The sequence below is a fragment of the Giraffa tippelskirchi genome, chromosome 1 (genome assembly GCF_054371585.1).
Source record: "Giraffa tippelskirchi isolate mGirTip1 chromosome 1, T2T-mGirTip1v1.2.pri, whole genome shotgun sequence".
Classification (NCBI taxonomy): domain Eukaryota; kingdom Metazoa; phylum Chordata; class Mammalia; order Artiodactyla; family Giraffidae; genus Giraffa; species Giraffa tippelskirchi.
The window spans coordinates 223,886,257-223,911,986 of record NC_137275.1 but is presented as its reverse complement, the minus strand read 5'-3'; the positions used below and the strand labels follow the sequence as shown (position 1 = coordinate 223,911,986).

Genomic DNA, 25,730 nt, shown 5'->3' with positions numbered 1-25,730 from the left:
GCAAGTGCCCAGGAGCCCGAGTGGCTAGTGGCTACCATGTTGGAGAGTAGGTCCAATCCTTTGAAAGACAATAGAAAGTGGAGATGACGGTGTTTTGGGAGACAAGGCCGTGACTCTGACATCTCACCTGGATGGTTCACAGGCTCCTCCGCGTTGGTCCTTTCTAATCAGACTCGGCACCTCCATCACCGCCCCTCCTCCCACCATCATGCTCCGTCTTCTCTTGCTTTTGTCTGCGTTGGTGGCACCACCATGTCCCCAGTCACACCAGCCAGAAGTCTCCCTCGGTGGTGACTGGTGGTTCTTTGTGTTCTTCCTGTTGTGAGGATCGTGATTGTTACGTCTCAGCAGCTGCTCGGCACAGATACAGAGAAGGAGACGCAGCTCTGCCTGCCGGTCTCGTGGGGACAGAAGACAGCGTGAGGCGTTGTGACTGAGGGAAGTGCAGGGGGCTGTGGAGGTGGAGGGAAGGGTCTGGTCCAGCTCAGAGTGGGTGTGGGCGCACCATCGCAGCCGCCCTGAGTGACTTCTGGAGCTGCCGAGCAGCTCAGCGGAGCACTTCCTCCAAGAGCAGGTGTCTGGGCCGAACCTTAGAGGAGGAGCTGGGAGGCAGGTGGAGACTCGGAGGCCGTCTCGTGCAGAGAAGAGAACGTTGGCCAGAGCGTTAAGTTAGGAAGGCGCTCCTTGTGTGTTTGCAGAAGCCAAACAGTTGAAGTCTGTCAGAGCGTCAAGTACAGAGCTCAAGTGAGGCCAGAGAAGGAGCCAGAGAGGGTGCACAGGGCAGCGGCTGCTCGGGTAGCAAGGCCGTTGCAGACTCTGGAGCAGGAGGGGTGTGATCGTACTCCCCTCACAGGGGATGAGACTGTATCCAGACAGGCTGGCAGGAGGGAGAGGGTGTAGGCAGGGAGGCCAGTGCTGAGGCGAGCCACCCCCCACCCCCAATTCAGAAGCCCTGAGTCAGCAGCAGTCACAGCAAGGAGGAGGGGAGGCGTGGGGCTTATTCAAGAAATCAAATTGGAAATAGTGAAAAATTAGAAGTAAATCTGGGGAAATTTGATGATTAGATGTAGGACTTGAGAGAAGGAGCAGCGCAGGGTGACTTCTGGCTACACGACTGGGGCTGTGGCGCTGCCACCAGCCTCCTTAAGAGCGTGGATCATGGAGGGTCATGGAGAGATGGGGCGGCCCTGGAGGTGATGAGCCTGTCTGCGGTGGTTTAGTCATTAAGTCGTGTCTGCCTCTTTGCGACCCTGTGGACTTTAGCCCGCCAGGCTCCTATGTCCACGGGATTTCCCAGGCAAGAATACTGTTTACAAAGTGCCAGCTCCGAGGACCCCATGGACTGTTCAGGTGAGAAGTCCAGGAGGCAGGTCGACACGCGAGTCCCCAGCTTGGCGAAGGCCCAGGCCTGAAGGTGTGCGTCTGAGGTCACTCTTCTACACGGGTAGTGGAATTCTGAGCGTTGGTCTCCTTGCCTAAGGAGTGCTTAGGGTGGGAAAGAAGGCAGTGCGTTGGCCTGCAGGGGTTGGCAGTTTCATGAATAAGGAGAGGAAGGTGCACAGGGCGGCGAGGAGTGGCCGCAGGGGCAGGATGCTAATAACCAGGAATCTGGGGTTGGGGCAGCCAAGGAGGCAGGAGTGTGAGTAGCCACCGGCGTCAGCTACAGCGGAGGCTTGGTTCATAATCGCAGGCGGTGTTTGTCTTGCGTGTTGGGAGCTCGGGACCCAGCTGAAGGTGGAGCTCACCGCTGTGCAGGGCCCTGGGTGGTGGAGCAACTCTGGCTTCTGGAAGAGGCCAGGCTGTGGCTGGGGAGTTCCTGGCTGACTCTGGGCCGTAGGAGAAGGTCAGTGTAGAGGGCGGAGTTCTGGGAGGAGCCAGGCTGGGTGGTGTGGTGGGTCATCTCTGGAAACAGTAGTATCAGGTTGGCTACAAAGTCTGTTTGGGTTTTCTGTGGGATGGTTAGAAAATCTGAAGGGGCATTTTGGCTCGCCCACTAGTGACCCTCAGCGTGGCGGGACCTTAAGTTAGCACCTGTGCACATCACATTGTCCAAGCCCAACAGTGCTTCGGTGGAGTGAGCGTGGGATCCTCGTGTTACCGTTGAGGGGGTGAAGTCTCAGCGAGGTGAAGTGCCTGTTCTAACGTCATCCAGCTAGCAGACAGTCACGTGAGAAGTCCCGCTGTTCTGACTACAGAGCTCTCAGTGATGGGGGCTCCCAGTTCAGCAGGAATGGCATTTGGGCCACGCACAGAGGAGATCCCAGTTGCATACTCGGCTACTCTTCCTTATTTTCACCCAGATTGAAGAACTTAACTCTGAAATCAAAGAGCTCAATGCTGCTTTTGCTAAAGCCAAAGAGGCCTCCCAGAAAGCACAGGCCCAGAAATTCCAGGTAAGTGTCGGCTTTGTTTGGAGTGGTTCTCCCTGTGATCCTTACCCCTGCGAAGTCAGGACTGTGCAGCTAGAAGGAGCCCAGGGAGCTCTGAGAGGTCGTGAGAACAGAGTTGGCTCAGCCTGATGAAAGGTGCTTCTCCCGCAGCTGTGGGCCGCTCGCCAGCCCCTTCCTCGGTCTGACGTGACGCCGGTGACGCTGCGCCCAGCGCTGCGAGTGCGGGGCTTGGGGCCGAGTGCCTGAGCTCGGGAGCTGGAGTCGACCGTGTGAGACGTGTGCATTATCTCATTCGGCCTTCACGACCCAGTGGGGAAGCCAGTTTTCACCTCCCCACCCCGTTGTGTTTGAGAGGGCTTTGAAGTTTCAGCAAAAGGCTACGTAGCTTATTCACTGTTACACAGCTTTATAAGTGACAGGGCCAGGACTTACATGCAGTAGTTGCTAATCATAACAACTGGGCTCTACTGAACATACACTATGTGCCAAGCCCTGTGCCACGTGGGTCAGCTCAGTGAGTCTGCACGGCAGCCCCTGAAGGAGGCACTGTTCGTATCCTTGTTCTCTGCTGAGGAAATCCGGGTTCAGAGGGTCGAGTAGCTTGCTCAGGGTCAGAGTAGTGCAGGAGCCAGGATATGACCCCAGAGTCGGTCTCTCGCCGCAGCCTGTGCGTTCCCTGCCCCCGCCCACCCCCCTCGGAGCCTGGCTGTTGCGGGCTTCCCGCTCCTGCCCGGATGTCTGCTCCAAGCCTTGGTAAGCTGCCTGGTCTCTTTCTTCCCTCCGACATGGGACTGCAAGGACTCGTGCTGCTCGTCCCCCGATCGTCCCTCTCTCTTGTTAATTACAGTTCTGTATTGGGAACTAACATTTTCTTCCCATGCTATACAGTGTTTACCTGTCACTAATAACTGGTTAATCAATAAAGCTCCGTCATCTGATGAAGCCCCTGCCACCTTAAAACTCTCCCCCCACTTCCGCTCATGTTGTTTTTAGTTATAAAGTAGAAGTTAGGAGTTAAATCTAATTTAAGACTGTTTGCTTCCTAAGATTCATGTCCCATGCCTTATCTTTTCAGTGGCTCGGTTCACAGTGAGAGTAACTGAAGTAATTTGGTTTCAGTCCTGGTGCACTGCGAGGAGAGATACATTTCTGTTTTGGGACTTCCAGCCTTGCCTTCCCAACTATTTTGGTGGTGGTTGATGAAATGGAGCCAAGATTATACTTTACACTGAGTTTTTTTTTTTTACTTGCTTAGAAGTTAACAAGCCTTAAAAGCTGAATTCTCAGGAAAACCATCCATATTACCCATTCCTTAGGGAAAAAATATATGTTGGCAATTGATAAGCAAAGACCAGATATCCTTCTAAGAGCTGTGATATTTTACTCGCTATTGGCCCTTGAAGGAAAGAAAAGTCTTACACGTTTACATGTTACCCTGACTTATTGCACACATTTATCAGTTCCACAGCCCTCAGCCCTGAAGGCTGTCAGAGTGAGTTTGAGATCCTGTACTTTAGTGTCGCCCAGGTTTCTCATCTTGAGAAGCATGAAGATCAGACACTGTTGAAACGCCTCAGGTTCTGCCTGGCTTGTTGGCTGTTCAGAGAGCAGGCATTTAATCCTTAGCCATGAAGGTCGAGTGCTCACCTGTTTGACAGGTTGCCAGGACTTCAGCTCAAGTCTGACTCCCAAATCTGTGCTCTTTCCACTCTGATCACATGTGTGAATTAACACATACCAGACCCCTCTACTGGCTCATTCATTACAAGGTATATGTAATTTGGATGTTGCACAGACACTTTAAAATGCATTGTCTTTGACATTTGGGGACCTTTTTGGGATGTTACGTGATTTGAACTAATTGTAGCGTCAGAGCCAGAGCTCACAAGGTTGGCGTTGAGCCTGACAGTGGAGCTGCGGTTAGTGGCGTTCAGACTCCCGGATTCTGGCCACAGTGCAGAGACGTGAATTCTAATCACAGGGTGACACTGAGGATTACAGTGCGGCCTGGCCGTGCGACCTCTGAAGCCATTTGAACAGTGTATTTTCAAATTGGAAGCAGTGTTATGCCTCCTCCGCCCCCTGCATGGCGTTATAAAAGTAAAATTGCACATTGCAAGAAATTCATAAAATATTTAAAATGGTGGAAGGAGGTTGATGAAAGTCACCAGTAAACTCACATCTGAAGATATTCCCTGTTAACACCTTAACTCTTTCAAAGCATATATATATATATATATATATATATATATATATGTATCACCTTTGAAAAATAGCATCATTATGTATTTTGTTCTATAAAATTTTGTTTTCATTTAACGTTCTTGCTGTGGCAGTATGTATAGATCTAACCAATCCTGATTTTTTTTTTTTAGATCTAGCCAGTCTTTAAAGAAACGCCAGTCTGAGGGTCTGAGGTAATTGTAGGTTCACATGCAGTGAGTTTCTGTCTGCTCTCCACCTAGTTCTCCCACAGTGAGCGTCTTGTGTGGCTGTAGGAAGCGTCACAGCCAGGATGTTGGTGCAGTCTGTTCACCTCACTCAGATTTCAGCAGTTTGACATCACTCATTTGTGCGTGCGTGCGTGCGTGCGTGCGTGTCTGTGCTTTTTATACGGTCTTTTTAAACAGCTGCATGTAGTCCATTGTATGCATCATATTATTTTCACTGGGAAGAGCCTGGGGTGGGACATGGGCTTGCATCTGACTCTGCTTCACCAACTTGTCTCGTCTGGGCGAAGGGATTTGCACTTTCCAGTCTGCCTACACATCATGAAATCCAGATAGCCACACTTACGTCCCCTAATCCTTATCAGGGTTAAATAGAGTGTGTATCTGGGCACAGATAGTAACTCAGTAAACGTTAACTCATCCTTAAGTTGGGTGATGTAGTTCTGGCATAAAAATATAGTAGTATTTACTTTGGTCTGTTTTTCAGATTCTGTTAATGACGTATACGTAGCTTTTAGCTTGAGGAAACTCTCCATATTATCTGTTGATTGAAAGATAGTAGAGTAAGTGATGGAAGAGGGGGCCTAGATTTATTGATCCTGCACCAGCTGAAACAAGACTTTGTGTTATCATCTTTTACCTTTACAACAAACCTGTGAAATAGCGATCAATCTCACAAGTAAGATAACAAACTTTACAGAAATTAACTTCTCCCTGGTCACACAGCCTGAACTGGCCCTGGAACTCTGGGCCTTCTGCTCTCTTTAGCGAACTCATCATTTTTACACTGGGGAGAACAACTTGTTTAATATTATTTGGGCTTTAGTTTCTGACCATGTCTCATTGGGCCAAATGTTGCCACCTGTTCATTAGGCACTTGAGTGATGAAATGGAATCCAGAAGTCAGGGTATCATGCAGGAGAAGGTAAAACAAACAAACAAACAAACCTCCCCAAAGAAGCTTTCTAAAGGGCCATCTAAGAGAAAGTTAACATGGAAAGTATTTTTATGAAGTGAACCAGTTGTATGAATTTGAGTTCTTTGAACTTTGATTTTTTAAAGAGGCTTTGTGTTGTTATTTACGTGGTTTTCCCACAGGACCTTGATCTGTTTATTTAAATAACAACCGTTGCTGCCCTATATTTAACAAGCTCTGAACTGGTATTCTTGTCTCTAGCCTTCCCTCACTGAATTCAGTCTTCTTGTTTTAATTTTTTTGTAGTTTATTTATGTTAATTGGAATCTTCCCTGGAATGGGCGAGGTGGAAAATGCCCTGGAAAGAGCACAGGCTCTAGACTCATTTGAATCCCAGGTTTAATCCCTTATGGTCTGAAAACAGGCCAGTCATTTAACAGTCTGAGCCTTAGTGACTTAAAGAGGGATGATAATGTGTATTTTGTAGGGTTGGTGTGAGAGACAGAGATACAATACTTGTCAAAGTGCCTGGTTTAGACATTCATGTATTATCAGTGCTTAATAAAAGGAACTATGAAAATTGTTCAAGGTGAGCATTTCCCCAAATCATTGTCTTCTTTTTTGAGTTTATTTAAATAAGCATTGCTTCAGTTACTTTTTGGGGTGGGGTGGAATGTGGCCTAGGTTTTCGCGTTTCTTTTATTTGTTTCAGTTTTAAAGGAAACTGGAAGCAAACGCTTCTGTGAAGCTGACTTTGAGTCTGAACGGTGCTCCCCTCTGTCTGCGTGCCGCGTCCTCGATAGGGCTTGGGGACATGTGGGCCCAGAGGGCTGGGCTGTAGGACCACGAACAGCAGAGCCCCTGCACCTCCAGAGTGACTGTGGTTGTGGCCCACCTCTGTGAACACCTGGGACTTTTCTGTCGATGGAGGCAGAAATAGATTTCTTGGGAAGGCCCAGAAATTGGGGCCGGTCCCTTTATGCTACAGTCAGAGCTGTGACCTTGACAGCTCAAGTGTCCCTTGCTCTAAAATTTTTAATCTTGTCCTCAATCTAATTCAAAAGACACATTTTAAAAAGAAGTTTATTTTCTTCTATTATGAGTAGTATATAATTTTTTTCCCGAAGATTAGAAAGAAGGAAAAAAGGGAAATCAGGTAATCATCCAACCACTATTGATACCTTGATGATTTTCCTTCTTCATTTTCTTCTAGGCATAGCTTTTATTTTTTAGCTTGTTTGCAGCTCGATTTTCTGGTTTTCTTTTTTATATAACATCATGACTTAGAAATTATTCACATATTATCAGTTCAGTTGCTCAGTCATGCCTGACTCTGCGACCCCGTTGACTACAGCACTCCAGGCTTCCTCGTCCATCACCAACCCCCGGAGCTTGCTCAGACTCATGTCCATCAAGTCGGTGATGCCATCCAACCATCTCATCCTCTGTCGTCCCCTTCTCCTGCCACCTTCGATCTTTCCCAGCTTCAGGGTCTTTTCCAATGGGTCAGTTCTTTGCATCAGGTGGCCAAAGTATTGGAGATTCAGCTTCAGCATCAGTCCTTCCAGTGACTATTCAGGACTGATTTCCTTTAGGACGGACTGGTTGGATCTCCTTGCAGGCCAAGGGACTCTTAAGAGTCTTCTCCAACACCACAGTTCAAAAGCATCAGTTTTTCAGCACTCAGCTTTCTTTATAGTCCAATTCTCACATCCATACATGAAAAACCATAGCTTTGACTAGACAGACCTTGTCGGCAAAGTAACGTCTCTGCTTTTTAATATGCTGTCTAGGTTGGTCATAGCTTTTCTTCCAAGGAGCAAGCGTCTTTTAGTTTCATGTCTGCAGTCACCATTTGCAGTGATTTTGGAGCCCAAGAAAATAAAATCTGTCACTGTTTCCATTGTTTCTCCATCTGTTTGCCATGGAGTGATGGGACTGATGCCATGATCTTCATTTTTTGAACGTTGAATTTTAAGCCAGCTTTTTCACTCTCTTCTTTACTTTCATCAAGAGACTCATTGAAGTTCCTCTTTGCTTTCTGCCATAAGGGTGGTGTCATCTGCATATCTGAGGTTATTGATATTTCTCCTGGCAATGTTGATTCCAGCTTGTGCTTCATCCAGCCTAGCATTTCACATGATGTACTCTGCATATAAGTTATATAAGCAGGGTGACAATATCCAGCCTTGACATATTCCTTTCCCAATTTGGAACCAGTCTATTGTTCCATGTCCAGTTCTAACTGTTGCTTCACATATTATCAGCTTTTTGTAAATAGTGGTTTTAAGATTTTATCGTGCGGCTTTGTCGTATTTTATTCATTTTCATATTCTTGCACACTTAGGTTGTTTCTTATTTTTTATTGTTCTGTGTAATTCTGTGATGAATGACTATATAAAGCTTCCCCCCCTTATCTTTTGAATTCTCCTGAGATTGAATCCTAGGAGTGGAATTCTGGGGATGATTGTGAACCTCTCTGCACAGTGTGCACATACTTGATGTATGTAATCTGTCCACAGGGAGTTCTATCAGTGTATACTCCTGTCAGTGTATTTCTTGGCTTCTAGATGCTTGGCCAGTTCTGGAGAGGTGAATGTTAATTGTGTCATTTCACAGTGAGCTCGCTAGCACTGGGTATTCTCATTAAAACAATCTCCCTTGTTGTATGAAAGCTCGTTTTTAATTTGCTCTTTTTGATTATTGGTGAGTTATGACATTTTTTCATATGCTTGATAGTCACATACGTATTTTCTCTACTGAACTGTATTAATGAAATAAACTTGTTCTTGATACATATAGACATCTGACTCTGCTGAACGTAAAGCCTCTTGAGGTGACTATTCCTTATTCTGACCATTCCTTTTTCTCTAGATGACTGTGGACTGGAGTAATCCTAACAGAGATGATCATTGCTTGTGCTTGACTCCATCTCTGCCTTTTAAATAAATTCTTTATCTTCTGTCTTTTAAAAATAACAATTTTTAAAGCTATTATAGAAATAACATGCTCAGTAACGCTGTATTTGAAAATACAGAGACGTAAAGGAAAAAAATCATGTGTTCCCACCCCACTAAAGAGAGTTACTAACATTTGTGCTTTTCTTTATCATCTTAAAAAAAAAGTTCTTTTACACAATAACTGTAGCCTTTCCCCCCTTAATATGAACATCATAACATAAAGAATACCCTGTGTTATTTCAAAACCTTCAAGTAATTTTTCTTTGGGTCCTGGATGTTGTTTATGTTAGTTTCCACTCCCCCCCACCCTCCAGCCCCGAGGGTGACCGAGCAGCACCTGTTTCTTGGTTTGTTCACTGAGCCGTGACAATCAACCCAGCTTCCCTCCCCTCTCTTTCTAGGGGTCTGAAGATTACGAGGCTGCTCTGTTAGAAAAGGCAGCCCTTTTGGCTGAGCTGCACTCAGAAAACCTCAGCAAGAGCACAGAGAACCACAGACTGCGTAGAAGCATTAAGAAGGTCACCCAGGAGCTGAGCAAGCTGCAGCAGGAACGGGAGAGGCTGGAGAAGGCGCTAGAGGCAGCCCAGGAAGAGAGGAGCAAGGGAGAGCGCACCGTCCACGTGAGTCCCGCCACTGCCCTCCGGAGTAGTGGGCAGCGGGCCTGGGAGGGTGGGGCTGGCTTTGGTTTTAGGGCGGTAGATATTCATCGCTGAAAACTTAGAAAAACCCCCAAAACAGAAAATATTTCACTCATCCTCCCATCACCTAGAAATGACCGGTCTTAACTATTTGATGTTCTAGTCCTTTTATTCTCTCTCTCTCTCACACACACAGACACGGACACGCACGTGCACATTATTAGTATCAAGCTGAAAAGGCATTTTTAACATTTCCTGGCCGTGCAGCATCTGCGATCTTAGTTCTCTGGCCGGGGACCGAGCTCCAGCCCCTGCGTTGGAAGCGCAGAGCCCTAACCGTGGTCACCAGGGAAGCCCCTGAACACGCGTCTCGTCTTCTGGTTCGCTTTTTTTCTCTTGTCTTGGTGTGTGGCCAGGACGAGTTTTCTCGAGAAACAGTTTTTTTTTTTAATATGTGAACACAGTAGTTCGTTGCTTGGATGCACTAGCGCTTATTTACCTAGTCCTTACTGTAGGGTGTACAGTTCATCGCACTTTTTTCATTTTATAACAAGTCCTGCAAGAAACATCATTGTACATAAATACTTATCAACTGAATATTTCCTGCTAGAGTTGCAATTATTCGGTCAAAGACTATGCATATTTTTAATGCTATTTTATAGATACATTCAAATTGTTCCCCAGAAAGATTATACCACATTCCCTAGAGGAGAGGGATCTTTTTAAAAGACTGCTCTATTTAGCAGTGAGTGTTAGTATTTAAAAAATTCTCTCTGAATTTGGTAGACAAAAGTTATCTCTTAGAGTTTCTACTGTATTTTTTTTTTTTTGAGACTTACTCACATGGTGTTATATAGCCGTGTTTTGTTTATTTTCACTGCTGTGTACTGCTCTAGTATGTGAGTTTATGGTCATTTATCCATTTACTGATGCTGGAGATTTGGCCTGGACCTTGTCTTTGGCCATCGTAACTGACAGTCTGTTGAGGCAAACACATGTGTTTTCTATTGTGATTTCTATTACATCTAAACTTCAGTATTCAGCATCCTTGGAGCAGAACATGGCAACCCACTCCAGGATTCTTGCCTGGGAGATTCCACGGACACGACTGAGCAGGCGCACGTCATGTTTCACGTTCATCATCCCGAGAGTCACATCCAGACCCCAGGCCTTGGTGCTGTCGGGCAGGATGGGGTCTGAGGCTGAGTGATCACTGACACTCAGGTTCAGTGAGTTCCCTGCACAGGGGGCTGGGGCAGGTCGAGTCATAGGAGGGCTCCAGGGAGAGCCCGCAGGGACCAGGGCCCTCTGGTGGCTGCCCTTAGCCAGGATGGGGCGCCAGGATCCATAGTTTGAAGTCTAATGCTGACACCAGCAAGAGGAGTGAAATACCAGTGTTTGTCTGTTTTAACAGAAATTTCAGTAGACAGCAAGAGAGCAAGAATGGAAACTTAGGAAAATAAAAAAAAAGGTCGCCTGAAGTTCCACAGCCCTCCTAAAGTGTCAGCCTTCAGCCCTGCTGCGTGAGGGGCCCGGCTGAATCAGACCGCGTGCTGCCTGGTCGCCTGCTGTACCGGGAGCCCCCCGCCGCGCCTTCCTCTCTCCCGGCCTCCCGGCCGTCTCCCCATGTGCTGTGTGGGCCCCAGAGCAGTGCTGCCGGGAGGTGCACACGCTTCTTCGAGTGGATTTCACATGGTTTACTTGATAATTTCCTGCTCTCTTGGACAGTTTGGCTGTTTCAGTAATACTGCAGTGCACATCTTCGGGCAGTAAGGCATTGTTTTCTTAAAATCCCAAGGATCTGAGGAGTGAGATCACTGGGCCAGATGATATAAATATTTTACACTAGTTAATCACGCTGCCAAGTTATTTGTTCAAAGGGCTGGATTAATTTATGCTGCTACCAGCAGTATTGGAATCTACCAGTTTATTGCATGTTATTAAAAAACCTTTTGCTCGTATTTATGCAGTGTTATTGAACAGCAAACGTATCTGGGTTAGATGATGATAGAAATATGTGGCACGACCTCTGAATGTTTTAATTTTTCCTTAAGGGAGATGAAAATGTTATACATGGCAAAATGCAAAGCAGTGGAAAACCCAGAGCTAATTCATGCAGCTTATGTATTCAGTGCAGAAGATCCTTGTGGCAGAGAGTAGTCAGGAAAACTTCCTAGGACAGCGGTCCCCAAACTTTTGGGCACCAGGGGCCAATTTTCCTGGAAGACAGTTTTTCCGTGGACTGGGGGTAGGGGGGATGGTTTGGGGATGATTCAAGCTCATTACATTTATTGTGCACTTTATTTTTATTATTATAGCATCAGGTCTGCCTCAGGTCATCAGACGTTAGATCGCAGGGGTTGGGGACCTGTGCTCTCGGAGGAGATGACGCTCGAGTTGAGTGAGCAGTGTGAGATTTGAGTCGTGTGGCTTTATAGATGAATAAAGAAAAGACTGGCCAGTAAGGGTCCTTCTATAGAGGTCAATTTTCATAATCAATTCTTAGATACTTCACTGTTGGATAATTTTTTTCTCCCTTAGTTTAGTTTATCCCCTCTGTTCCCCACTATCATTATAAAAATGTTTATTCAGTAGAAATTGGATTTGGGGGCTACATAGGCATGCGCGTGTGTGCACATGCGCGCACACACACACACACACCTATAAAATATGTAATTGTTTCTTTACCTTATAACTTACTCTTGGTAAACATTTGAAATGGCTGTATAACTCTATATCAAGGGGGGTACGCTGTAATTTATTTACCTATGCTTGTATTGTTAGACATTGTTGGTTCCATAATTCACTTATTCATAAAACCCTGATGCTTCCTAAAAGAATTTTGGACTGACTGCAGTTGATGAGAAGATTTCTAAATAATATGCATATGTCTTCATAAGGAGGCAAGGAATGCTTGGCAGGAAGTGGGAGGGGCATATGACGGGGAGAGGGAGGGATTGGATCAAAGTCTACTATGGGTGGGAGGTTTTCTTTTTTTTGCAGGGCCAGAAACTCAGTTCCTTAAGGAACTTAGGCAGAAAAAGGCGTGTGTTACCTTGGATAACTAAACAACTGGAAGGTCAGGGCTGATAGGAACTCTGCCAGGACTGAGTCTGTGTCTTGAGAGCTGGCTTCTGTTTCTTGCGTCCACTTAACTCCAGCTCCGAGTGGTTGGACCCGCCACTGCCAGGCCTGGTGGGGTGGCCACCCCTCAGTTGATTGCAAGAGAGGAAGGAGGACTCTCGCACTCATCCCCTGGTCAGGAGGCCCGAGGGGTGAGCTACCGAGAGGTTCAGCTCCGGTCACAGGCTCACTGTTCGTCGGAACTGCGTGCGTGCAGGTGTGAGCTCGTGCCGCATCGCTGGCGGCTTCCCCCAGAACCACGTGCTGGGAGGGGATCAGCAGTTCCCCAGAGAGAGTGCTGCTGTCTTTCAGGGCACTGGGCACCAGCCCCTCTGTGTCCACCTCCGATGCGCACGCTGAGACTCAGCATCCTCGCTTCTCATCACGCTGCTTTGCTACATTAAGTCGTACTTGTTTCTTACAAGACAGTCTGGCCGCATTCTTTTTCTTTGTGGTGCGTGTATTGAATCACAACAGCATCTCTACTTAACTTCTGGCTTCATCCCAAGAATTTGCTGTGTCCGTCTCATCGATGTGTTTTGTACCCGATCCTGGGGGCACTGGCTTGTTCAGGGTCTGGGGAAATGTGCTGGGGTGACTTGAGCTTACGGTGCAAAGATGCGCGCAGAGGTAGAACGTGGCCCACCAGCCTCGTATGTCTTATCAGCTGGCTCTAGTAACTAAGCTCTATATTAACTAGAGCCTCCCACTCAGCAGCTGCTATTGCCGTTGCTTTTGGATTGAAACAAACAGAAACCCAGGCCTTTTGGTGGCCTCTGTGTCTGGCTTGGCAAAGGAAAGGACTCCATTCATGCATTCAGCCACACTGAATGCTTTATGCAGGCCCTCTGCTTGGTCTGGGGACAGCTCCCGAACGGAGAGAGAGAACCCATGGGAGCTCAGAGCAGGACCAGAGGAGGTTCCCAGGGAAAGTGACCTTGGGGCTAGTTCTGAAGTTAGAGTTGAAGGTTATGATGTAGGCAAGGGAGAGGAGGGTTTTGGACAGGAGATGAAGGTACACAGGTGGGAGAGAGTGTGGTGTTTGGCGGAGGAAGAGTTTGGAGCAGTAGTGGACAGTGCTTTAACCTGGAGAGACGTTGGATTATAGAGGGCCTTGTTGCAGTTTGGGGGTGTGGACTTCACCTCTAGGCAAGGGGGACTTAAGGAGAGGATTGTCGGGATCAGGTTTGCAGTTTAGAGAGACTTGTCTGATGGATGTCTGGAGAATGGATTGGCTGCAGAGAGCCCGGAGTCAGGAAGATGAAAAAAGGCACATGACCTGAGAGACTGGCTCCGAGAAGTCAGGGGTAGAGGGGAAAAGGCAAAGAACCTGTTCCTCTGGAATGGAGCCACCCAGGTATGGCTTCTGGGCTGTCTGGGTGCATATTTACAAAACTTTCCCCACCAGGACTCTTGACTAATCAGCATTTCCTTGGACTCCCCTGCCTCCCACAGGTAGAGCTGAACAACATTGGTGAGAATATATGTTCCAAAGTAGACAGCCAGTGGGACCTGCTGTTACAGCGCCCGGAGCACAACTCAGTGCCCTGTGGTGACCTGGAGGGGTGCGAGGTTCCAGAGGAGGGGATATGTGTGTACACATGGGCCTCCCTGGTGGCCCAGCTGGTAAAGAATCCACCTGCAATGCGGGAGACCTGGGTTCGATCCCTGGGTTGGGAAGCTCCCTGGGAGAAGGGACCGCTACCCACTCCAGTATTCTGGCCTGGAGAACTCCATGGACTACAGTTCATGGGGTCACAAAGAGTCGGACACGACTGAGCGACTTTCACTTCACTTTCAGAGCTGATCCGCTTTGTCGTCCGGCAGAGACTAACGCGACACAGCGAAGCAGGTGTGTGTGCTCAGTCGCTCCTCGTACTCCAGTAAAAAGAAAAGATGTCCCAAACATTGGTCTTTTCCTCAGTTCACATTCAGCTCAATCTTCAGCATCCTGTTTGGTAGTGAAAATTGATATCAGAGTGGTAGCAATAAAGCAAATACGATTTCTTAGGTGTGTATTTCTTTGGTGTACTTTGCAGTTAATAAAAGGACTGCCTGTCTTTCCCTTGGTGGTCACAAGCCTGCGATTGGGCATAGAACAGGTTATTCCCATTTTACAGATTAATCGGAGCCTCAGAATTTAAATGGCTTTTTTAAAAAAGAATTTAAATGGCTTGATCATGGTCACATAGAAGAGGATAAATAATGTGACATGGATCCAGGACTGTGGACTCTTTTTAGTTTCAGGACTTTGCCTAAGATACTATGCTGAGGGTATGCCAGACCGTCAATATTTATGTTAAGAATACTGTGCTTTTGGCAAAAAGGAAGAGTGATACAATTTCAGCTTTTCAGTGGACCACAGTAATCTGTTTTCAAGACCACCCAACTTGTATCTGGGTTATTTGAAGCTTTCAAACTTGTCATTTCTTTCTGCGTTTCAGAGACATTTTCAGAGGTTTATGTAAAGTCATGAAATTAAATGCATTAGGGTCACAAGAATGAGGCTGAAGGGTGGAATGGAAGCAGGTGAGGGAGCAGAGATGCCTGTTTTGATCGTGGTCGCAGTGCTAGAGACGGGACTTAAAACCCAGCTGGTAGTTCCTGGCAGCAACAGTAAAAAGGGAAATTCAGCTACGAGGTCTCCAGCGTCTGTAAAGATGAAGACGTTAAGATGAAGGGACAGCCTTTGCTGGCGCTGCAGCCTGAGGGAAGTACTGCCTCTGGTGGGTTCCATAAAGGGTTCTCTGAGCTGGACACGGAGCCCTCGACAGTACCCCATTCAATAAAAGCAATTTTGCCCGGGGCCAGATCGGTGTCATCCAAGTCGGGTGAGCTTGTAAGTATTTAGGCTTTCAGTCCCTGGGACTGTCTCGCTGTTTCCCGTTATTCTCGTTTCTAGGACAAGAATTACAAAATTAGTGGGAAATAATACTGTGGCCCCGTCTTGAGATGATCCCTCACTCGAAGCCTTTGCGGTGGTCCCCTGTCGAGCCAGACGGGTCGAGCCAGCCTCTCTTGGATGTGATCGAACCATCCTGTGCTTGTGCCAAAACCATGTACCGCAGCCTCATTGTGCCCCCTCCTGAGCATTTTGGAGGGAGACAATGCCTGTCTGAAAACGCAGCTTGGGTCCGAGGCATTTACGTTCACGGCGTCTGATGGTGCGTGAACACAGAGACGTCTGAGCAGGAGAGTCAGTTTACTGTTCGTCGTTTTAATTGCCTGTGGTCGCAGTGACCCAGCGCCAGGCACCGCAGCTTGTGTTGTAGTTTGCAGTTTGCTCATTTGTTTATTCAAGGGACAGTTACTGAGTATTTGCAGTGGTGCGGGCACTGTTGGTAGGCTCCAGTGAATCCAAGCTTCAGCCTCGACCTCCGGAGTCCTGTTCACGAAAAAGAAAAACGAGGTCAAAAAGTGAGGGTCTCACAGATAGATCCTGTTTATTGTATTATGCCTCCTCACCAGCAGAGGGACCCGTAACTCTTTAAAGAAATTCAGGAGGCCTTTACAAAAAACAATCAGACCCCCACCCCCAATATTCCCAAGTCGATGTTCTGACTGTGATGTTTAAAATGTCCTGTCTTCTGTGGTCTGGGGCTTCCCTGGTGGCTCAGATGGTAAAGAATCTGACTGCTGTGTGGGAGACCCGGGTTTGATCCCTGGGTCAGGAAGATCTCCTGGAGAAGGGAATGGCTACCCAATCCAGTGTTCTTGCCTGCAGAATCCCATGGACAGAGGAGCCTGGCGGGCTTCAGTCCAAGGGGTCACAAGAGTCAAACACGACTGAGTGGCTCACGCTCTCACTTTTTCTGTGTTCTAACAGGGATGCTGCTTGGTTTCTCACGTCCTTGCTCTCACATCTGTGGCTTTGACAAGCTTATTTGGCTCCAGAGACTCAAGGTGCTTGAGTGTGTGTGTGTGTGTGTGCATGTGTGTGTGTGTGCGTGTGCGCATGTGTGCGTGTATGTAGTGGAGGACAGTAGAGGTGAATCTTGGTTTTACATTTGCTGTGTGTGTGCGTGTGTGTGTGTGTGTGTGTGTGTGTGCATGTATGTGCATGTAGTGGAGGACAGTAGAGGTCAGTCTTGGTTTTACATTTGCTGTGTGTGTGTGTGTGTCTGTATGTGTGTGTGTGCGCGTGTATGTGTGTGCGTGTGCGTGCGCGCGTGTGTGTATGTAGTGGAGGACAGTAGAGGTCAGTCTTGGTTTTACATTTGCTGTGTGTGTGTGTGTGTACGCGCGCGTGTGCGTGTATGTAGTGGAGGACAGTAGAGGTCAGTCTTGGTTTTACATTTGCTGTGTGTGTGTGTGTCTGTGTGCGCGTGTGTGTGTGTGCGTGCATGCGTGTGTGTATGTAGTGGAGGACAGTAGAGGTCAGTCTTGGTTTTACATTTTCTGTGTGTGTGTGTCTGTGTGCACGTGTGTGTGCATGTGTGTGTGTGCGTGCATGCGTGTGTGTATGTAGTGGAGAACAGTAGAGGTCAGTCTTGGTTTTACATTTGCTGTGTGTGTGTGTGTGTGCGCGCGCGTGTGTGTGCGTGCTTGTGTGTGCGTGCGTGCGTGTCTGTAGTGGAGGACAGTAGAGGTCAGTCTTGGCTTTACATTTGCTGTGTGTGTGTGTGCGTGCGCGCGTGCGTGCATGTAGTGGAGGACAGTAGAGGTGAGTCTTGGTTTTACATTTGCTGTGTGTGTGTGTGCGTGCGTGCGTGTATGTAGTGGAGGACAGTAGAGGTCAGTCTTGGTTTTACATTTGCTGTGTGTGTGTGTGTGTGTCTCTGTGTGTGCATGTATGTAGTGGATAGTAGAGGTCAGTCTTGGTTTTACATTTGCTGTGTGTGTCTGTGCGTGTGTGTGCGCGTGCACGCGCGTGTGTGCGCATGTAGTGGAGGACAGTAGAGGTGAGTCTTGGTTTTACATTTGCTGTGTGTGTGTGTGTGTGCATGTGTGCGTGCGTGTGCATGTGTGCGTGTCTGTAGTGGAGGACAGTAGAGGTCAGTCTTGGTTTTACATTTGCTGTGTGTGTGTGTGTCTCTGTGTGTGTGTGTGTGTGTGCGCGTGTGCACGCGCGTGTGCGTGTATGTAGTGGAGGACAGTAGAGGTCAATCTTGGTTTTACATTTGCTATGTGTGTGTGTGCGTGCGTGCTCGCGTGCGTGTCTGTAGTGGAGGACAGTAGAGGTGAGTCTTGGGTTTACATTTGCTGTGTGTGTGTGTCTGTGTGTGTGTGCGCGTGCATGCGCATGTGCGTGTCTGTAGTGGAGGACAGTAGAGGTCAGTCTTGGTTTTACATTTGCTGTGTGTGTCTCTGTGTGTGTGTGTGCGTGTGCATGCGTGTGTGCGTGCATGTAGTGGAGGACAGTAGAGCTGAGTCTTGGTTTTGCATTTGCTGTGTGTGTGTGTCTGTGTGTGTGCGTGCGTGCATGTATGTAGTAGAGGACAGTAGAGGTCAGTCTTGGTTTTGCATTTGCTGCGTGTGTGTGTCTCTGTGTGTGTGTGTGTGTGCGTGCATGTTGGAGGACAGTAGAGCTGAGTCTTGGTTTTGCATTTGCTGTGTGTGTGTGTCTGTGTGTGTGCGTGCGTGCATGTATGTAGTAGAGGACAGTAGAGGTCAGTCTTGGTTTTGCATTTGCTGTGTGTGTGTGTCTCTGTGTGTGTGTGTGTGTGCGTGCATGTTGGAGGACAGTAGAGCTGAGTCTTGGTTTTGCATTTGCTGTGTGTGTGTGTCTGTGTGTGTGCGTGCGTGCATGTATGTAGTAGAGGACAGTAGAGGTCAGTCTTGGTTTTGCATTTGCTGTGTGTGTGTGTCTCTGTGTGTGTGTGTGTGTGCGTGCATGTTGGAGGACAGTAGAGCTGAGTCTTGGTTTTGCATTTGCTGTGTGTGTGTGTCTCTGTGTGTGTGTGTGTGTGCGTGCATGTTGGAGGACAGTAGAGCTGAGTCTTGGTTTTGCATTTGCTGTGTGTGTGTGTCTCTGTGTGTGTGTGTGTGTGCGTGCATGTTGGAGGACAGTAGAGCTGAGTCTTGGTTTTGCATTTGCTCTCTGGCTCAGGCGTTCTGTGTGCTGCTCCAGGTGAGTAGGGGGAGGAGAGGAGCAAGTCCATCTTTCCTTGCCCTCTGAGGGCCCCGGTTATTAGACGTTGGTTTAGCCTATTCCCCAGACTGTCTGATAACGCTCTCGCCTGTTATGAGACCTGTCGCCCGCTACTCTGACAAGTGTATGCTTCAGAACCTGGGCCCTCAGCACTGTGGGGTTGCCTTTACCGGCTACAGCCCCCAAATCTAATTGAAGTTGCATCCGTCACCCAGCTGGCTGGCCCCCTGTGCGTTGACAGGGCCGGGTGTGATTCCAGGGCGCTTCAGCCTCAGCCTCTGGTCTCCTCGCGTTTGTTGATGGGCGACTCCAGGTGAGATGGCAGCAGCACTCAGGACGTCTCTTGGTGAACTGTCATCCAAACCTGGCGCTTGGGGACAGTGTCTGTAGGCTGCTAGGTTAGGGCTAAGACCACAGACCTGAGGTGGTGTGATCTGTTGTTCAGTCGCTAAGTGCTGCCCGACTCGGTGACTGCAGCACGCCACCCTTCTCTTCCTCCACTATTTCCTGGAGTGATTTTCACCAAGGGTCAAAGCTCCTCTTCCCCCAACCCCCAGCCTTTGGTTTTAAGGTCACGTGTGAAGATTTTGAATCCGTGTTCTTGTCGGATGTTTAGTCTTTGCAAATCCCAGCTTCTCATAAGAGAGGCAGAATGCAGAGACTTGGGAGTCAGACCAGATTTGAACCCTGGCTCCATTGCTTGCCAGCTGTGGGTCTGGGAACCAGCTACTTTGCCTCTGCAGACCGTGATGTCCATTTCTTGTTAGAAAACGAGGCATTAGTTGTGAGGGTTCTATGAGTAAAGAGACAGCACTTAGCGTAACACCTGGCACATCACAAGTGATTAGTAAGTAATAACTGTTTTGTTGTTGATGGTCTTGGGTGCTATAAATGTAGCAATTTAGTGGGTATCTTTGGGACACGGGGGAAATAGTGGCAAACTCAGGTTGGAATCTCAGCATCAGTAGGTGCTTAACTCTAAGCTTCTAAGCCAGTTACTTAATTCTTTGAAACTTATGTTTACTCCCCTAAAATGGGGTTGATGACATCTAATTTGGAATTAAATAATGCATAATAAAATTTAAGGCAGGAGAAAATGCCCACTGTGGTTCCCAGCACACAGAGGGTGATGCTCAGCACCTTCTGTTCCTTCCCTTCCTTCCTCTTTTGCTGCCTTTTAATTGTGTGGCAGGTGCTGGCTCAGGACTTGGGGTGACAAAGCACGGCCCCCGAGACACTCTGCCAGATACTGCTGGCTAATGAGTGTGGTCTGCCCTTTCACCAGTCAAGGCAACAAAGCCGTACATTCCTTCTTTGATCAGCAGTCACCTCTCCTCTGGAGAGAGTGCTTGTGTGTGCCTTCTGACCCATTGATTCCTCTAGGAAGGGCATCAGAACCCTTTTCAGTGACAGACCCTGTGCTGTGAGTGGCTCACGCATGGGGCTGCTAGCTTTGAAGGTCATTTCCATCACTTTTCATTGGGAATTGCTATCGTCTTTCTAGGGCACAAACAGAAAGACTTTCCTTTATTTCTGGCTTTTCTTGTATAATTTTTTTGCTAGGCTCTGTCCTGGGCAGTGAGAAGACAGGACTGAATCAAGTCAGACGCAGTCTCTGAAGGAATCTAGTAGAGAAATACAGTAGAAACGCAGACAAGAGCTAGTTAAAGTCGAGCGTGATGAGTGCTCATAGAGGGCTGGCCGGGTGCTTTGGGAGCACAGAGAAGGGAATCGTGCCAAGAGGGGAGGGGAAAGGGGAGGCTTCACAGAGGAGGTGGTGTGAGCTGAGACCCGCAGGATCAGCCCCTGTGTGCCTGGAGGCCCGGGGGTGGGGACGGGTTTCCCGTAGAGGGAAGGCCTGGGTCGAGGCTTGGGTGTCGTGAGTGAGCCCGGCACGGGGGCACGGGCAGGGCTGGGGGAGAGGGCGGGTGTGCCCCACTGCATCGCTCGGCTGAGGTTTAGAGATGGTGGTGCCTCACCTGGCGCCTGGCATCTCGAGGGGTGCACGCCAACCCCTGCCCAGTTTGAGCTTCCCTGCCTTTGTCCGTTTGTCCGTCCCCGGCTTCCTGGTGAAGCCTTCACGGAGCTCCCTGCTCAGAATCTCACTGCTCACATGGTTATTGGTCTCTGTGGCATGGACTGTCTCATTTCAGTGGTCTCCATTTATTTGTTGAGCATATGAATTCTTTGTTCGTCTTCCCTGGCGGCTCAGACAGTAAAGCATCTGCCTGCAATGCAGGAGACCGGGTTCGATCCCTGGGTCAGGAAGATCCCCTGGAGAAGGAAATGGAAACCCACTCCAGTACTCTTGCCTGGAAAATTCCATGGACGGAGGAGCCTGGTGGGCTACAGTCCATGGGGTGACAAAGAATCAGACACAACTGAGCGACTTCACTTTCGCTCATTCTTTGTTCAAATAACTCTTCTGGAGAGGAAACACACGAAAGCAAAGCTGCTCCGGGTGAGTCGAGGTGAGAAGCCCGGCAGCCCCTCTCCCCACCGCGTCCGCCTCCTGCCTCCGTCCCCAGGAGCCACGAGGCTCCGCAGAGTGTGACTGGAGCACCAGTGTCTCCTGCTCTTTCTGGAAGTTCTTACATCGCTGAGTTTCTATACCCCATTAAGATTTCAGAGAAGTTTCCTCTGTGTGTTTAAAGGTAACCACTGACAAGCTTTCTCACAGTGAAGCCTGATAAGATGGAAATTTGATGGATGAGAACCTTCTCATTATCCATCTGGCGGAAGATAAAACCAACTAGCTGCCTGGTGAAGGAAGTGTGAAGGCCTGCCTTTTCATTTCTAATGTGATTCTAAGATTACAGGGATATTTTATTTTTCATATAATCCACTTTAAAAAAAAAAACACCTGCTCTAAGAGAGCCTCCGATACGCAAAGGCAATGCTCAGCTCCGTGCTGGGAACCCTGACGTCGAGGAGTGTGGCCCATGTGGGTGGAAATTGAGGCTGCTCTGTTGATGGCGTCATGAAGAGTTGCTGGGGCCACTCATTGTAAAGGGTGGTGCTCTCGTGTAGGGTAGCGGTCTTCAAATTTTTTCCCCTTGGCTCTTTGTTTAGAAGCAGGTAAACAGATGTATCTGCAGATTCCTGCATTAAAACCCATTATAAACTTCCGTGCTTTCCCCCAGCCAACCGACTCAATTTCTGGAGGAAGGCCTGGCTTGGGCACTGCTCATCCGAGGGCTTCGTTCACAAGCTCATTCTGAAAAACAACTTGTTTAGTGAAAAGAACACAGACAAACCTGGTTTTGAATCTTGATTCCACCACTTTTCTCCTTTGGTTAAATTGCTGGAGCTCCCTGAACTGCAGTTTCCAGGTTGGTGGGATGGGTATTGTCAGAGCCTCTGCTTCACAGTCCAGCTGCTGTGAGGATGGAGGTGCGATGGATGTCAGGTGCCCAGTGCTCTCCAGAGTGCTGTGGAGGTTCGTAGGAAAAAGTGGTGGGTAGTATTTTGGAGGATGATTGCAGAGGGCCAGAGGAATCAGGGAGGGCTTTGTGGAAGGCGTGGCCCTGGGATTGGCCTTTGCAAGAGAAGTGTGCTGTCTCCAGGCAGAACTGGGGAGATTTTTACTCTTTTGTCTCCTGGCGGAGGGGATGGGTGGAGACAGGCGGGGGCTGGAGTGCTGCTGGAGCAGCTGGGTGAGACAAAGCAAGGAGGGAGCCCCCGAAGGGAGCCCGGAGCCACTGCTTGTTAGGGCAGCTTCGTCCTGCAGCTCACTCGGAGCTGCTGAAGGTTCAGGGCAGAGCTGTATGGATCAGAGGAGGGCGTGTGTTTTGGTGGGTGAACCGGAGTCAGGAGAGCACTGAAGACAGTGGCTGCAGCTGAGCAGATGGGAGCCGCTGCGGGCTGAAGGCCATGCGGTGAGGGTGGTGGGCTGGGGCCGAGGGGCCGAACTGCGGGAGGAGTAGGGAGGGGTCGTTCTTCTCTCTGCTCGGAGTGCTTCAGCTTCATCCTGCCCCCTTTTACTGCCTCCTCCAGGGAGGAGGAGGGACTCTTCCGGTTAATCAGAGTCTGGGTTCTTCATAGGGCTGTGCTTTGCTCACAGGTGGGTTACTGTACCCTAAGTTAAAAACCCAGGTTTCAGACCCTGTGGCTTTCCAGTTGCCGGCTGAGCTGGCCCTGGCCCTGGCCCTGGCTGGGGGGCCCGGCGTCCTCACTTGCTGAGTCATCTTTTTCCACTTCTGCCACTACGTGAGTAAGAGGACTCAGGCAGCTGCCCTAACCCCCTGCGTACTCCCCACTGCTCACCATCCCTCCTAAAAAACAAACAAACAAAAAACGGTCCTCAGTTTTGTTAGAAAGACCTACTGTGGGTATAAGATTGTTCAGAATTGTACTTTGCATTTCACTCTGCGATTATTTCTTAGGTTCAGCATCTTTGAGGTCTCGGGGGTGGGAGGTGGGTAGGACTGGGTGGCAGGGCCGGACGTGGCACTTGTGGCCATGTAAAAAGTATGCAGTCTGCCCTCCTCATCGCTCAGGGGCTCCGTGTGGAGGCCCAGGTGTCCTGTGGGGTGGGGAGGCGTGTGCAGGGGGGAGCGGGGAGAGCTGCGCCCTGGATGGAGGTGCTGGGCCCACACGAGGGAGCCTGGAGGAGAGGTCAGCCTGGAGGGGCCGGCGCGGGGAGAGGCGGAGGTGGCACGGGATCACTTCCTGGGCATCTGCTTCTGCGCTGGGCACCCCCCTCTCCATGAAGGACGCTAGGGATCTATATGAATATCTCCATTTACTGGAGAGACAACACTCACAAAGATTCATGTTCTCTATCTCCGGCCGCGCAGCTGTTAGCAGTAGAGCTGGGATTCAAGGCTAGGTCTGCCTGTCTTCACAGCCCAGGAATACTGAAGGAGGTTTGGGGAAACCACCCAAGTTTATCAATTTTCAGTTCTGATTGTTTTGCTCAGGCGAGACATGCTGTCTCCATGCCTCCCCTAAACATTTATTATAACTCTGCTGGTGCCGAGCCCACGAGCCCGTCGGCTGTCTCCCTGTTGCCATGGCAGCCACTCCTTCTCCAGGCCACCTCGGCACACATTGTCCCCCTTCCTGCAGTGGTCCTTTGACTTCAAGCCTTCTCCGACTGCTCTTCATATGAGGTCCAAGATCCTTGGTCCTGCCTCGTTCATTACTAGGGGGCAGGGGGCAGCCCTGTCTCAGGCTGGTTTATTCCATCCATCCCGAGTCCTTGAGAAGCTATAACGTTAGCTCCAGGGAGTGGATTACTGCCCAGTGGAAGCAAGGTAGTTTTGCTACCATGTCACAAGGTAGTTTTCTGCTTTCTTTGGCTTTAGCAGTAGTGCAGTTGAGTTGGAAGAGCACAGAGCTTGGAGTCAAACTGACTTAGGTTTGAATTTCAGCATCTGAACTTACTTGTTATAAAGCTCTGCAAAAGTCTCTCAATCTCCACAAGCCCTAGTTTTCTCTTTGTAAACACTGGTCTAATAATACTGTGTAGGCAGTCTTAAGGGTTAGAGATGTTTTATGGAGAAATAAATGCCTTGGCCTTGGTAAATAGTAGTTCTATTATCAATGCTTATAAGAGAAATAGTTTGTGCTCATTGATGGTCTGACTTTCCTTGAGCTCCTGATATATGCTGAGGGTGATGTACCCCGAAAAACAAACAAATGCACACATTTCTATGGCCTTGCAGGGACCTTTCAATGGTACTCAGTTAAGAATCCCCCAATCTGGAGGAGTGACAAAACTCTGTGTCCTTTGTGGGATCCTGGAACAGGTGGGTCATTTTCGTGTGCTCAGCTCTGTTGAGGGAGAAAAGCAACAACTTGAGTAGCTTTTATCACTTAAAACAGGTAAGAAGTTGTTAACCCAGGTAGCTGAATTTAAACAAAAGAACTAGAGAATGGAATAAGTGATCTCTGAACACATAGACAGAAATGTGAGCAGACATGCAAACACGGGTCAGATAAGTGTTTTATAAAGCAGGGGCTGAATCTGGGAAATGGTGTAAGTGGACCTGTAATTGCTATGCACATGAGCAGTGCTTACTTTCTACTTAGCATAATACATACATATTTTAAAATTAAAAACTAGACAGGATCCTTCTAGGATGGCAGGCAAATTTATTGTGCATTTATAGATGTACCTAAGTGGCTTAACAGAAGATTTTATGGTCCCTTTCTCAGCAATTTTCAGGGGGAGGTTTCTTTAAAAGCAAATGTCAGATGACCATCTGAGTGGGTTGGAATCATTGCATTAGTGCTGATACAGAAGAATCCAAACCCTTGTCATGGTGTGGGGGTGAACCGAGAGCCTTGGCGTCAGATAGGTGCTGTCCCTTAGTGACTGTGGTCCTGAGTGAATTGCTTTAATTACCTGGACGGGTTTGCTCATTAAATAAAATGGGAAGAATCCCATCTGCTTCATTCATTTATTTAGTCATCCAACAGATACTTATTGAGCGCTGTTTTGGTTATCTGTTGCTCCGTAACAAATTATCCCTAAACTTGGTGTCTTAAGACATTATCATTTGATTATATTGCATGGTTTTGTGGGTTGAGGGTTTGGGCGGGGCTTAGCTGCGTGATTTTCTGCTCTCCACGGCCCAGGTCACTCGTGGCATCTAGCTGGTGGATGGGCTGGCCCGGAGGGTCCGTAATGCTTCATTCACACGTCTGCTGCCATCTTGGAGGATGGCCGGAAAGCTGATGCAGCTGAGGTTGTCAACTGGAGCACTTGTGTGTGGCCATTGCCGCACAGCAGCATTAAGGCAATCACGCTTTTTGGATGGTGATTCATAATTCCGAGAGGCGTGAGTTGGAAGCTGCAAGTTTCTTAGAGCCTGGACCCAGAAACTGGCTTGGTGTTGCTTCTGCCATATTCTTTGGTCGTGGCAGTCACCCTGCGGCCCAGACTTAGTAGGAGGCGGCAGAGACTCCATATCTTTGAGGGAGAAGGTGTGGAGAGATTAGCTGACAGCATGGCACCAGTCAGCCTCTCCTGCCCCACTCTCTCATGGCCTCTCGTGTTTTGTAAACAATGGTATTGCTGACCTTGGTAGCACTGCGCCCGCATGCCCGCTTGGCCATGGGCCACCTTTGTCCTGTCTTAGTGTATCCGTAGTCTTTGAAGACTCCTGGCTGCTGCTGCCTGCAGAGAATAAACATGTCTGCAGCCCCTGTGGCT

General features: G+C 48.6%; 1 protein-coding gene across 32 annotated transcripts in view; it reads left to right on the top strand.

Annotated features, from left to right (window-relative positions):
• The window catches only part of CDK5RAP2 (CDK5 regulatory subunit associated protein 2), a 180,182-nt gene that overhangs the window by 50,097 nt on the left and 104,355 nt on the right, over window positions 1-25,730 (top strand). For all 32 annotated transcript variants that reach the window (XM_081528276.1, XM_081528247.1, XM_081528278.1 and 29 more), the window contains 2 exons: window positions 2,301-2,393; window positions 9,118-9,336. In XM_081528276.1, the coding sequence (XP_081384402.1) occupies window positions 2,301-2,393; window positions 9,118-9,336 (312 nt within the window). The remainder of the gene's footprint in view (window positions 1-2,300; window positions 2,394-9,117; window positions 9,337-25,730) is intronic.